At 41.4% G+C, this 15,622-nt stretch overlaps 1 protein-coding gene across 1 annotated transcript; it reads left to right on the forward strand.

The window, feature by feature from the left end:
• The first annotated feature begins 9,457 nt into the window (after nucleotides 1–9,457).
• On the forward strand, nucleotides 9,458–12,252 carry LOC139460948 (multiple epidermal growth factor-like domains protein 10). Its single transcript, XM_071242422.1, has 4 exons — nucleotides 9,458–9,509; nucleotides 10,850–11,188; nucleotides 11,426–11,546; nucleotides 12,024–12,252. The coding sequence occupies exons 1-4, from the start codon at nucleotides 9,458–9,460 to the stop codon at nucleotides 12,250–12,252; spliced, it is 741 nt and encodes a 246-aa protein (XP_071098523.1).
• The last annotated feature ends 3,370 nt before the right edge of the window (nucleotides 12,253–15,622 follow it).

Below are 15,622 nucleotides of genomic sequence, written 5' to 3' on the forward strand. Positions count from 1 at the left end.
ATAAGAGTGTATGTCAATTGCGTGTAAACAACTGTAGACAGTACACAGGCACGTTATTCTTCAGAGATGCTTTCATCCCGACCACCTTATACCTATAGCATATTACTTATATATGTTGGCTGAAATATGTAAGGGAACAACTGATCTCATCTAAATACATTGTTTATTCTTAATACACGATAATTTTCATCCGCAAACACACACGCGTGATAACCTCTATCAATCTGACAAAAGTAATCAATCCAGTGATTAGCTAATGAAACAGACATTGTTACTTAGAAAACATTAAAAGTGATTTAATAACAGGATGAGAGATGGTAGAGACGTGACCGATCAAGAAGTCAGTGAGAAGTAACACTGATTCAGAGTGTTTTTCTTCATCATGACAACATCAAATATTTACTAACAATACTACTGTAACTGTAGACTTGAATGAAATAATCAGGGATATGACTGATTTTACTCAACGTGTTTATTTATTTCATGGCAGAGAACACAATCCATGTTATGTAGTATTTGATGTTTAACGCTTCAGCAACGTTCCGGCTAAATAACGATGGTCAGTAAATACTCAAGTCTGGACCAGCCAATCCAGTGATTTACTGTTGGAGTATGGCACCACGCAGATGGTATGTAATGCCATGGAATCAACCACTTCACCGAGCTGGTCGTCCTGATATAATTATTGTGTTGACCCTTTCGACAAGCACAGGGCATGGTGTATATACATTTTAGCACAAGACATGAAAACTGTTCATGTTATAAATGTATCTATATATTACAGAAATATATTACATTCAATTAATTATATATTATGTACATTTAATTCTGTTGTGTTGTAACCTCCGTTGCAGTCAATCTAAATAAGTTCTGTAAACTGAAATTATTATTAAGATAATAACTTTTTATAAGTATTCCTTTGCACTATCTTAATGAAGTGTCCCTCTATTGCTTATTGCCTATTGAAGAATAATGTATCTTTGTATGTGGACCAATGGCCTTGAATACAATAAAGATAGTCGATTGTATATTATCATTTTCAGGTCAACATGTTCAAACAATTAAAATGAATTCAATTCCATGTGCATTACACATACATTATCGTCATTATCGTGTCTTTTTTAGATTTGGAGTGTTTTTGTAACTGTCCTTTCTTTCTTTCTTCTATATCCCATACCCCCTGGTCACCTGTCTTATGTTATTACTACTCCACAGCAACGACGTTCTGTGAGTAAAGCCATTGCAAAGTCCACCTAGAAATGTTCATCAAACAAGCTAGGAGATGGTGTATTTCAGGAACGACACATGCCCCACTTTTCAGTGTATCACATAGTACAAAGTGTTCCAGGGGGAAAAAACCCAGACATTATCAGAAACAAGGTCAGGTAGACTTTCTGCATCAATCAAACAATGACTCTCAAGTAGGGCATACATGGTTGTCTCCCTTTTACACAAGGCTTTTTTCAGTGGATCGATGTATAGGCGACCAGCCAACAAACAGACGCACAGGAGTGAGTGAGTGAGTGAGTATGGTTTCACGCCGCTTTTAGCAATATTCCAGCAATATCATGGCGGGGGACACCAGAAATGGGCTTCACACATTGTACCCATATCGGGAATTAAACCCGGATCTTCGGCGTGGCGAGCGAACGCTTTAAGCACTAGGCTACCCGACCGCCCCCAGACGCACAGGACTAAAGATAAGACACTGGAAGGCCATGACACTTCCACACAACAGAGTCTGATGGAGGATGTGGTGGATGTAGAGATAGGAAGGGATGTAGTTGCGGAGGTATGAGTGTAGAGATGAGAATGTGTGGGTGTGGAAATGGTGATATTTTGGGTGTGGAGGTGGGGAAGGGCGAGTGTAGCGATGGGGAGGTGTGGGTGTGGAAATGGTGAGATTTTGGGTGTGAAGGTGGGGAAGGGCGAGTGTAGCGATGGGGAGGTGTGGGTGTGGAAATGGTGAGATTTTGGGTGTGGAGGTTGGGAAGGGCAAGTGTAGAGATGGGAAGGTGTGGGTGTGGAAATGGTGAGAGTTTGGGTGTGGAGGTGGGGAAGGGCGAGTGTAGAGATGGGGAGGTGTGGGTGTGGAGATGGTGAGATTTTGGGTGTGAAGGTGGGGAAGGGCGAGTGTAGCGATGGGGAGGTGTGGGTGTGGAACTGGGGATATTTTGGGTGTGGAGGTGGGGAAGGGCGAGTGTAGAGATGAGAAGGTGTGGGTGTGGAAATGGTGAGATTTTGGGTGTGGAGGTTGGGAAGGGCGAGTGTAGAGATTGGGAGGTGTGGGTGTGGAAATGGTGAGATTTTGGGTTTGGAGGTGGGGAAGGGCGAGTGTAGCGATGGGGAGGTGTGCGTGTGGAAATGGTGAGATTTTGGGTGTGTATTTAGGGATTTAGACATAGGTGATTATACTTGCACATCAGTCACTCAGGCTCCAGTGTAGCTGACTACATTATTGCATCCAACAGTCTATTTTTCCACTGTTAAACATTTGACATTATTGCTTTCCCGTGAAGAGATCACCCGTTTAATAAACATACAGCTGTATTACACATTGTGTAATACCGAAACGCGTGCTTATGTACTCTCGGAACACGTTTCACGAACAAATATTGAAAACTCTCAACATCCCTTGGCTTATTCAACGACATTGCGTATGGAGTTGACAGATCACTGAGAGGAGCTTATGCACACTCGATGACCTTGTTGCTTTGCTGACGTGACATGGCATTGTTTCGCCGATGGATCTTGCAACAAAATTCCACACATTACGTCATCGGGTATTGTGACGTGATTGTAAACCTTGAGGCGCAAGGCCCCGTTCCACAATGCGATCGTATTGTAGCGCAACAACAGTCGTCAGTCTACGTTAAAGTATGTGAGCTGCGATAACCTTAGCTCTACAATAATTGTGTGTAACGGACGCCTGAATTCCAAAGCCTAAGTCACACTTGCGTTAAATAAGGTACTTAAGCGTCGAAAAATCTTACGTAGTGTAACGTATTCATACGTGGTTCATCGTAGCTGTCCGTGGGTATCTGTGTCCATAACGTAGCCATTTACGTGAAAAAAAAGCGTCCTTAGGGATTTATTTGTTTTGCATGCACAACAGATAGCCACGTAAGCTGACATTTTTCTTAACGTAGAAGTAACTTAGTTTAATGTAGTTAGATGTAGTTTGGCGTAGTTATAGCCATAGAATACTGTAGCCCAAGGTAACGAACATGGTAGTTATCAAGTCATAAAATATCTACGAATAACTACTACGTCTAACTTTATTTAACTTCATATGACCCGGTTATACTCAACTACACTAAATTTACCTTATTGACATTAAATAATGTTTCAGTACAGTGAACGAACTATTTCTAAAGTAATCTTCGTTTTGAAAATGCTATATCACGTCTTGCTAGGTGTGCTCTTTGCACATGATTGTTCAAGTAAGTTAAAATACGTTCAAATAAGTTAAACTAAGATAAACTACAAATAAATAGGTAGCAAGTATGGGTTGATACACGTGATATTTATAACCCATGATGACATCAGTCTGATCATTTGATGTCTGAACTCTGCAGACACAACATGAGTGATAGAAGAGTAAATATGAGTCTGTTCTGGGCTGCTGTCAACAAAAAGCTGCTATGTTCTGCCCAGTTTCTCATGCAATTTGAAGAGGGCGAAGAGAGGCAGAGAAAACAGAGAAGATGGTGGGCTCGTGCCTGGCTTCTGCGCAGATCAATCCATGGTCAGTATGACGCCCTGATGGAAGAATAACTTGAGGATCCTGAAGCTTTCATGAACTTTCTGCGCTTGGACATGGCCACATTCCATGAACTGTTAGCAAGGGTAGAGGACCGGCTCACCAAGAATAGGACACGATGGCGTGATCCTGTGTCTTCTGGACTCAAGCTGGCTGTGACATTAAGGTTCTTGGCTACTGGAGACTCATACCCCTCACTGATGTATAATTTAAGACTTGCTCACAATACCATCTCAGGGATTAATGTTTCCGTGTTTAAGGCTTTTTTTGGATATCATGGAAGCCGAGGTTATGAAGACTCCTATCGAACCCTAAAATTGGTTAGAAGTGGCAGAGCGATTTCAAGGAAGATGGCAATTTCCACCTGTCTTGGGTGCTTTTGATGGCAAGCATATCGCCATAAAAGAAAAATCGAATTCAGGCTCTTCCAATTATAACTACAAGGGGTTCTGATCCATTGTGTTAATGGGCCTGGTTGATGCAGACTACAAATTCCGATGGATTCAGGTTGGTGATGTTGGGTCCAGCTCCGATAGCCAAATATGGAACCACTGTGCCCTCCACCAAACAATACAACAGGGAATATTGGGTATACCAGATGCAGAGCCTTTACAGTTGATGATGTTGATAAACCTTATTACATCATTGCAGATGATGCCTTTGCCATGTAGAGTTGGCTAATGAAACCATTCCAGTGTTGCACGTGCTATTAAATCTTTGCAGCCAAGATGTAGAGTACGACCCAATAGTTCTGACCCTCCTTTTCACCACTTATTTTTCGACAAAATGATCTCAGATTTTGCGTGAATACTAAACAAAGATCTCTCTATCAAAACGATGGAAAACCTTTTAAGGGTAAGATTTGACCGATTCAATACAGTGAAGCAGCTTTAACTATATCAAGCATTACCTATAATTGAGTGAGGGTCTTCTAACATCTATTTTCAATTTAGATTATATCTATATTTGAAAATAGGACCTCATTTACAAAATTGTTTCGAATGGCCTTTTAATAGGAACAAGCAAGTTGTTTTGGTTTGTTAGCACACAGTCTTTTCGTTAATATTTTGGCTGTTTTCATATCATATCATATCAACAGCATCACATTTGTATTTTTTATTTCGTCTTTATGTTTAAAATACAAACAAACATACAAATTAAAAATACAGGGAAGCATCAACAGTCTTTGATCCTCCAGGCAGTGGTGACAGTGGTTGCCAAACAGGAACAAAGGTCAATATATTCCTCAAAACCTACTTTCTAGAATTGAAGGAAGTCCTGTAGCGAGTGTACTGGAGGTGCACTTGAAGGCCGCTCTGACTGTCCCTGCTGTGGCTGCTGCGGTTGATAAACATGCTACCAGGGTGGCATCCATCTCGCTGGGCACTGTTGCTGCTGTGAAACCGTAATGTTTGGCTGCTGATGCTGTGCTTGCGTCTGTGATAGCTGATGTGGATGAGGTTAGGACTGTTGTTGATGTACATGTGCCTTTGCTTGAGCCAGCTGCCTCTTCCTGGACATTGCAACTCTGAGAGCTTTCTGGGTCTTGGAGAGTGGCATCAACTTTATCAGTATCCTACAAGTCAATCTCATTAAAATCAGATCATAGTTCTCACTACAGCTAAACAAATATCAGCAGACATCCCATTACGGGGCACGTCAGAACGGCCTTGCGCAAACTTTGACCGACCAATGGAATGACCAATCAGAAGGCAGCCCTTCTTGTGCTTTACGGCACTAATTTCAAATTGGCGAAACCCATTTTGACAAATTCTCTGTTACAAATTTGAAACCTGAACAAAATAATATTCTGGAACGGCTAAAAGATGTGCGAGAATGTATGGATTCAGTCGTTAAACCCGTAACTATCGTTCGGAATACCCCGTTTTAAAGTTTTCGAGGTTGGATTATTAGAAATCACATTCTGACTGTCACTTTCAAAATCTGGTAAACGACGCTCTGATTGGTCGGATGAAAGGTCGTTCTGACGTGACGCCTAATGGGATTTCGTCAGATTTGTGTTCAGCGGTAGCGAGAACTGAGGTCTGATGCTTATGAAATTGTCCTGCAAGCCTTCATAGATCGGATCCTCAGCAACCCCAGAAACACCAGGAACCTCAGGATTATCATGGACCTCAGTAACCTCAGCAATGTTAGAAGCTGGGGTTTGACCTCTCCCGTTTCTTGTTTTCATCATAGCTAGAGTTTAGTTAAGTTAACCCTAACCAAGACCAAAATGACGAAAGGAATGCAATATACATGTGTTTTGTCAGGAATTCAAAAGTGAAAGAATTATGAACACCACATGTCTCTTTATATACCCTGTACTTTGTGCGAGATGGGCGTTGTTTACCCTAGTTTAACGTAATGTAACGCTTTTAAATGTAGTTCAGCGTCCCTGAATGTACTAGCTACCGTACTTTACTGTCGTCTAAAGTAGCTTAACGTAGGAAAACGTAGATGATGTGTAGCACCCTTTTCGTACTTCAATGTTGTTGACTCTAGTACAACGTACATATTGGTATTTTGACGGACTTTTTCCTGGTAACACTTCGATATAGAAACGTTGTTCCACGTAGTCAAGCTTTTTTTACATATTTCGACACGTTAGTGTTATTTTGGCTACGATAATATCTCTAAGGATAACTACAGCTACTAACGCAAGTGTGAATGGTGCTTAAAGGTGGATCGTTGTATGGTATTAAAATCATGCGTTTCAACTTCTGACTTGTTTGAAGTATTATTCTGTTAAGCTTAATTGAATTATGGATCGTGTAGGTGTCAGCCTATTCACACTCAACAGTATAATTCCAAAAACGTTATAAATAGCAAGTAATAAAAAACTAAACTCACTTCCTTGTAAAACCAAGTTTATGAAACTCGTGACCTAAACTAGGTATTACACTCGTTTCCTAAAATTGGTATTACACGGGAGCTCGTTTAGTATTCATTTCGAGAGTGGGAGGAGCGGGTGTAGAGATTGGGAGGTACGGGTGTGGAGATGAGGAGGTGTTAGTGCATCTCTACGCTGACACATCTCCTCATCTCTGCCAGGTGCGGTTGTGCGGATGTAGAGATGGGGTAGGGGTTGGGGTGGGGGCGGGGTGCGGGTGTAGAGATTGGAAGGACATGTGTAGAGATGGGGATGTGTGCGTGTAGAGATGGCGAGGTGTGGGTGTGCGGATGTAGAGATGGAGGGGGGGGGGGGGGAGGTGGGGTGTACAGATGGGGTGTAAAGATGGGGATGTGTGCGTGTAGAGATGGGGAGGTGCGGGTGTAGAGATGGCGGGGTGTGGATGTGCGGATGTAGAGATGTGTGTGTGTGGGGGGGGGATGGGGGAGGAGTGGGTGTAGAGATGGGGAGGTGTGGGTGTAGGGATGGGAAGGTGTAGAGATGGCGAGGTGTGGGTGTAGGGATGGGAAGGTGTAGAGATGGGGAGGTGCAGGTATAGAGATGGGGACGTGCGGGTGTAGAGATGGCGAGGTGCAGGTATAGAGATGGGGACGTGCGGGTGTAGAGATGGCGAGGTGCAGGTATAGAGATGGGGACGTGCGGGTGTAGAGATGGCGAGGTGTGGGTGTAGGGATGGGAAGGTGTAGAGATGGGGAGGTGCAGGTATAGAGATGGGGACGTGCAGGTATAGAGATGGGGAGGTGCAGGTATAGAGATGGGGATGTGTGCGTGTAGAGATGGGGACGTGCGGGTGTAGAGATGGGGAGGTGCAGGTATAGAGATGGGGACGTGCAGGTATAGAGATGGGGAGGTGCAGGTATAGAGATGGGGACGTGCGGGTGTAGAGATGGGGACGTGCGGGTGTAGAGATGGGGATGTGTGCGTGTAGAGATGGCGAGGTGTGGGTGTAGAGATGAGTAGGTGTGTAACAAAAATGTGATGTCACTAAAAATTTGTATCATACATTTTCATACCATTATATAAAAAATCAACTTCACGAAACATATTCTCTAACCCAAGAGGCCGTTGTCGGAAACGAAGGAAGTCTGTCTAGTGACAATAAAACTGCTCTTTGCAAAATGATTAGTCTCGATTGAAGAGTTAATTTAGACATATTCATGGTGGTAAAAGGAAGGAATCTTAACAAAGAAAAAACATGTATTATTACAAGAAAAAAAATATATTATCTTCCTGAATATTTTGTTTGTGGTAAATGATTATAAAACAGACCATTAATATAATATACATCATGTTCATAATAAAGTGTTTAGACACAAATGCATGGAAATATGTCCTGTTCTTCACGTGACAGTGGTGTATATCCGCCGCCTGGCTAGGAGGTAAGTGTTACTTTCAATAGGATGTAAAATGTGATAAGGAAAGAAATGTGCTAGTTGTGTAACAGAACATAGATCGCCAGCCCCTCTGACACAAGTGTGGAACGGACGATTATTGGGCTATTGTTTCCCACTAGACTCAACGCAATATGACATGATCAGTGCCCATCCTGTTATATTCTCAACTTCCTGGTGATTGTTGACGATTGTATGTCTGTGACAAGAGTCTAGAATCCAACATTTGCATGGAAGTATATGCTGGTACTGTATGTATATGCTGTGATGTAAGCATATGCTGTACTGTAAGTATATGCTTTACTGTAAGAATATGTTGTACTGTAAGTATATGCTGTGTTGTAAGTATATGCTGGTACTGTAAGTATATGCTGTGTTGTAAGTATATGCTGCACTGTAAGTATATGTCGTAATGTAAGAATATGCTGGTACTGTAAGTATATGCTGTGATGTAAGTATATGCTGTACTGTAAGTAGATGCTTTACTGTAAGAATATGTTGTACTGTAAGTATATGCTGTGTTGTAAGTATATGCTGGTACTGTAAGTATATGATGTAATGTAAGTATATGCTGGTACTGTAAGTATATGCTGTACTGTAAGTATATGATGTACTGTAAATATGTGCTGTGATGTAAGTATATAGTGTACTGTAAATATATGCTGTAATGTAAGTATAGGCTGTGCTGTAAGTATAGGCTGTACTGTAAGTATATGTTGTACTGTACGCATATGATGTACTGTAAATATATGATGTACTGTAAATGTGTGATGTGCTGTTAGTATATGCTGTACTGTAAGTATATGTTGTATTGTAAGTATAGGCTGTACTGTAAGTATATGTTGTACTGTAAGTATAGGCTGTACAGTAAATATATGCTGCACTGTGAGTATAGGCTGTACTGTAAGTATATGTTGTACTGTAAGTATAGGCTGTACTGTAAGTATATGTTGTACTGTAAATATAGGCTGTACTGTAAGTATATGCTGTACTGTAAGTATATGCTGTACTAGAAGTATGTGTTGTACTCTAAGTATGTCTGTGTTATTTATATGTATTGTGGAATGAAGTTTAATGCCGACCTTGTGTTATCCCCTTTATGCCATTGGAAACAGCAGGTACCATCTTTCAACTAGTGTTACTAAACAATGTGATACTGATGAGTATTGATAAGGCGTTCGGCTCCTTGCAATGGCCACCCTGTGTATATTCTCAGACTAGTGAGTACACAAAGTGCCACCCTCTTCTGGCCTAACCCCGCAACTCTTTGGTGTCTGCATACCCATTTATTGTGTACGTTTCGGCATCAAACACGTGTTGTTTTCTTGTGTATGTTCATTGTTGTGTTGATTACGTCATTGTTCTATCGCATCAGATTCTGTCATCATAATGGTCGCCTCGCTGTTGATATGGATGACATGCTTGGTCATTGCTGCTGAAGGTAAAACATTGTATTGTTAACTTTGCAAATCCAGTCTTTATTATTTGTACTACCCTTACATCAGTATATAATATTATTGAAGACAGGCTTGTCTAACGAGATAAGGTTAAATTGTGTTTATCGTCGTGTTCAAGACTATTTCATTTAAATAGCAACGTGTATACGTGTGTATGCACTAGCCCGGACTTCGTTTTGTAATCCAAGTTCACTGAGATACCATGTCACAATATCACATTGATACCCCACTCCGACACTGCATACCGAATACAAGCTGACCAGTCCTTGTTTTATCGACTTAATGCCGAGCGGAAGGTAACAGCATGTGCCCCCTTTATGTATTTTGGTATGACGCGGTCAGGCAATTGCATGAACGACCTTCAGCTGACGTTGTGTGAATGTCAAATATTATTTCAACCTAACATATCACCTACCTAATAAAGTTACTATATTCCGTTTGCTGCGAAATCGTACACATGAAATGTAAAATAGAGATTTAAATCAGAAAACGTCAATTCGTCCTAAATGGCATGAACGTTGTTTATTTCTACATCCCAACTCGTCAACATAGTTTCAGACATTGTCATGAAGTAGAGAAGATATTGTGCAGCAAACCATCAGGTAACTGTTGGTGTTTCTAAGCCTGTTATTACAAGGTTTCTGCGCAATGAACGTAAGAGCTGAAGGGCATCGCGGAACACGATGGTAATCTCAAAACTTCTACAATCCCTCTCTTTTATAATTTTAATCTTTTATTCCTGTCTCAACATTGTCAGTGCACACCCTCCGACTTGCAGGGGGTTGGGGGGAGTCCCATCCGGGATTCGAACCCACACTGCCAGAGTGAGGCACCTAATCGCCTGCACACAAAGTCAGTGATCTAACCCACTCAGCAACCGGGGCTTTTGTCGGACATTCATTTTTGTGGAGGCCTCGGTGGCTGAGTGGGTGCAGACCCCATTGTGACAACAGTCATTATAATACACCAACAGTTACATGAGAGTTTGTCTAACTACTTGTTTGCTACTTCATGATATATAATTCGATATCTAAGTTTCCATTCACTAGTTTACACTCACTAAACTATCAATATTAACATGTAGGTTGTAAAGTATAGTATTACTCCAAATATATAGTCATTTGTAAATAATAATTACATTTCCATATTTATTAATTTTTTTTCTCAAAATCAAAGTCAACAGAATAGTACTGCTAATGAATAATCAGTCGCATAATCTATTTACCACAGTTAGGCATGTTTCCATTATGTTAAACATTGTGCTTATTATCCATAACATAATGTTCAAAAATGCATTAATGAATACCTACATCTTAACTTTCAGCTGGTCAATGTAAGGATAACCAACACTGTTCAGACTGTGACAACACGATGGGACATTGCCTCACTGAGTGTGACTCTGGGTATTTTGATCTGAAATGTTTGTCTTTTTGCGATGGTTATTGTAAATATAACCTGTGTACTCAGTCAGACGACGGTGGTGGACGTTGTACCGAGGGATGTGTCCCAGGATATCAAGGCAGGAGATGCAACATGCCATGTGACAGTCCAGGAGGTAACTGTACAGCATGTCCAGGTGGTTGTGATGGAGGATATTGTCAGCTGGGCTCCTCCTGTGTGTCTGGATGTGTAGACTCCTACTTCGGGACCGACTGTGAATCTGGTAGGTGGTTGACATATAACAAGGTCAATACTAATACTATCCCCAAGTCTATATTGTATATTCTCCCCAAGGGTTATTTGAATTGTGTGTGATTGTAGGGTTCATATTCATGTACAGTGGTAATGTCGGACCGTCGACAGGAGCTGCCACTTGAATCGTAACGATCTTCCTCGTTGGGTCAAGTTGTTCAAGAAGCCCCTGCTACTGCATTTACAAATTAACTTTGTTCTTTGTTAGGTGATAACGTGGAACTGACGGTAGCACTATCTACAGGGCTAGCTACAGCATCTGTGGTTTTCATTGTGATGGTTGTCGTGGCCTGGTGCTGCAGTTATTGTCAAGGCTTGACAAACGACAGGTGAGTGAGTGAGTGACACAGACATGACGTTGTAAAACTGAAATACTGGACTCACATGTGACTTTAGTCTCTCATACAAGATCTTGATAGGCACCAGCAAACCACACTCGACGCAAAAGGCGACTATGCTTGTCGTAAGAGGCAACTTACGGGATCGGGTGGTAGGTTCGTGACTTGGTTGATGCATGTCATCGTAGCCAAATTGCGTAGATCGATACTTATGATGCTAATCATTGCCTGAATAGTCGGATCCAGACTCGATTTAGCCATACAGTTGGATATTGCGGAGCATGGGGTTAAAACAACAACAAATGAAATATATCAGAAACAAACATCATATTCTCAGTCTCGTTTTCCGTCAGGATACTTATATCTCCATTGTTTCCTCGTAACATGATTTATCTTCAGTGAAGAAATCTTGCATGCAATTACTTTTAAGATCACGTGAGTAAGCTAACCAATCATTTCACCTTTCAGCTTCCAGCTGTACGTCACGCCTACCCACAGCATGCATGCTCCAACAGGGGTCAGTGATGCTCCTCACTATGATGTTGTTGACGAAGTAAAGATGTATGATGCGCTCACTGGTGAGGGCCAAGCAGGCTGTGACAGTCGTTCCGGGTATGTGGGGCTGAGGTCGGTGCAGCATACCACCATATCACGTGGTCTGGAAGATGCTGACACAGCTGGACCGGGAACCTCATAAATGACCTGTGGGCGTGTAGGTGCTACGTCGTGTATTTAAAAAATCATGACGTTATAGAAGCAGAGGATGAAGACGTATCAGTTGCAGATTTGCACCTACGCATCAAGTTTCACAGTGGCAACATATTGAAATGCTGCGAGCGACCACCGTTCTAGTTTGTTCAACTTGTTTAGATAAAACCCAAATTTGTCAACCGAACGCGGGATGAAACTATTGCTGCATCACCTTGGATCATATTATTTTAGATTTTAGTCAAGGATCTAGAGGCCTTAAATACCTTGTGATTCAACGAGCGCGAACATCGTGCTGACAATACAAGGCCAATATCTGCATATGTTAGAAGCAAGGACGAGCCTTCTATAGCTGCATGTAAAGCTGAAGGAAACTGGAGCTGCTGTGTTCTGCGGTCTGTAGCAATACCCCAGTGACATGGTGTAGACATTGAACAATTCACTCATCGTGTCAATTTTACAAATAGTCGTAAACTGTTTCCGCCTGCTCTGCATTACTTCCTGTTCTGTGGTGATATTAAACCTTTAAAGTTGAATCTTCAATACTAGTGTATGCTAATATTCTACGACTTGAAAATGGTTTCATGATTAAAAGAACGCCTTAACACCCTTTAGCTTACTGAAAATTATATAATTGACGTGACTGGACGGCCGTTTTCATGCATGACATGCATTGCCATATCATTGAGACGCTATCATGAATACACTCTCAATTCAATAAGGATTTTTACTTATATGAGTGTCCTTAAATGACACATTGTTAAGTGAAATAACCATTGTCCGATATGAAAGTGTCCGGCGGACGTGAAGTAAAACACCTTATCTGGTCTTTTTGTACTTCTGTCAGGTTTCAAATAAAAGAAGAGCACACTTCTAAACGCCTGAAATAAAACAAAAAACAAAAAAACAAAAACACTGACACACAAACATTCAATATATGATGCACTACATGATATCGTAAACTGCTTCCTTGTGTTTTAAACTGAAACTAGTGCGGGAGTGAGAGTAATAACCCAGACACATCATATATAGGTGTTACACATTGAGCCAATAGCTTTGGCCATGCTTGGTTATATCATTTCTCCACAACCAGTACCACGCTCCTTGATATGCATACAATTGGCCCACGTAACTTGGCTTATATATGGACGAGGGGTGGTCGGGTGGTCTAGTGGTTAAAGCGTTCGCTCGTCACACAAAGCCTCTGGTTCAATTCCCGACATGGGTACAATGTGTGAAGCCCATTTATGGTGTCCCTTTCCGTGATATTGCTGGAATATTGCTGAAAGCCGCACTCACTCACATATGGATGTGCAAGTTTTGTTTCAATCAGTTGTGGGCAGCACTTCACTTATAGACGTCTACCGTGGTTCGGTGGTAACAAATCTAGAGCCAGAATCCGGCCAAATCTGGGATTCGAACCCACTATCATCGGTCTTTGTCACGTGTATCTATTAAACATACGATATCAATATGTTGGCTGGTCTGCAAATAATGGTTCACGCGATTCTCACTACATGCCAGATCGTATAGCTTAACCTTTGTGAAACTAAGTCATTGTTTAGAACAATCAGGAAATATTTCCTTAGATTAGATTCCAGCGCATAACGACTTTCATCCTTGTGACACCAGAAAACCTGACAGGCAAATGTATTAAAAGCTGAAGGAAACTGGAACTTCTGTGTTCCGCGGCCGGTAGCAATACCCCAGTCACATGGTGTAGAGACATTGAACAATTCACTCATTGTGTCAATGTTACAAATTGGTGTAAACTCTTTTCGGGGTTTAAAGTGCTGATCTCTCCCGAGAATGATACCAGCTCGGTAATCAGTGGTGGTCAGGTCAAGGGCAAATAGAGTGCAAATACATGATTGCGATTTTGTTGCGAATATCAATTTTCCTTCACAGTGTTAGTCAATGTCCATGAGAGAAACATCCATGATATTCGTAGATCGTATTTAAATGGCCAGGTGAAAGTGCTGAAATCACATGCTATGTATTCGGCTTCCAAAGCGCATCTGTCTTCTCACTGGTTAGGATGCCTACAAGGTGACCAAGTTTCGTGTTAAAACACGGGTCCACATGGTAAAGTAGTATACAATTATTGCCACTCTGACAGTATATAATATCGACTAGTGTTTTAGATCTTTGATTATAGTTTGTGATGTTTTTGTATAATGGAAAGCATTCCATATTATCACTCGTGTCCAAAGTGATGGCATAAATCCTGCAGGGGAATCAAGCAGGGAGCAGTAGCAGATAAGTCCCCATACTCCTCAGTAAGGTGTTATTGCTTTGAATGCTGGTAACTCTACCCTGGATTTAATATGTTTAACACATGTATTAAACAATTTGTTGTTTTCATTTTGACCTGGTTTGAGTGACACCTAATCCTACAGTTTGTCCTTGTCTCACGCAATAGCGCCACGCACGTACATGGGTTGTCATTCCAAATTTTGACCCTTTCATGGAGGGTCGATGACAACACGACAAAACGCAATGGTGTTTGTTTTAATACATGAAAAATATGTCAGAATTGTACATGTATAGTCATTTTGTTCAGTATCGATGGACATGGTTGTTTTGCCAAAACCAAGAAGGCACCATTCATCAGCCAGGTGGCCACAAGGGCCCCGAGGGAAATCTTGTATAACGTAGACGACCTGCACTCACTTACATCGTGCCAGTGACTTCCTGAAAACAGAAAACATTTGCCATAGGATTTTAGACCTTATACTCTTGAACATAATTGTTCCTAAGTTGTTCTTCAAAATGTCCTAATTGTGATATATTTGCATAACAGAGCATGTCAAAACAATTAATGTTATAAAAGTTAAGATAACTTTTCATCTTCATATATTGGTGTTTTATTTATTTCTGATATGACGTTCAATTGCAAATGACCGAAGTTCATCCAATTCTATTCTCATGATATAAGGCCGTCTATGACTACGAAGTTGGATAAAAATGTCAGTTTCAAGCAGTTCTGTCAGAATATGACCTCAGCATCTCCTTGTTGTTGTGGCCGCTTTTATACGTACGTGACTCTAGTGTTTACAAGTCTACCACGTCATAGACAAACCTGCGATCAACCAGCCAGTGCACAGAAGTCCTGCCGTGATACATACAGTGTAGTAGTATACACAGAAGTCCTGCCGTGACACATACAGTGTAGTAGTATACACAGAAGTCCTGCCGTGACACATACAGTGTAGTAGTATACACAGACGTCCTGCCGTGATACATACAGTGTAGAAGTATACACAGAAGTCCTGCCGTGACACATACAGTGTAGAAGTATACACAGAAGTCCTGCCGTGACACATACAGTGTACACAGCAAAAAAAGTGTAGGTTTCC

This window comes from Haliotis cracherodii, unplaced genomic scaffold (genome assembly GCF_022045235.1).
Source record: "Haliotis cracherodii isolate W230 unplaced genomic scaffold, xgHalCrac1.p SCAF_14, whole genome shotgun sequence".
Lineage (NCBI taxonomy): Eukaryota > Metazoa > Mollusca > Gastropoda > Lepetellida > Haliotidae > Haliotis > Haliotis cracherodii.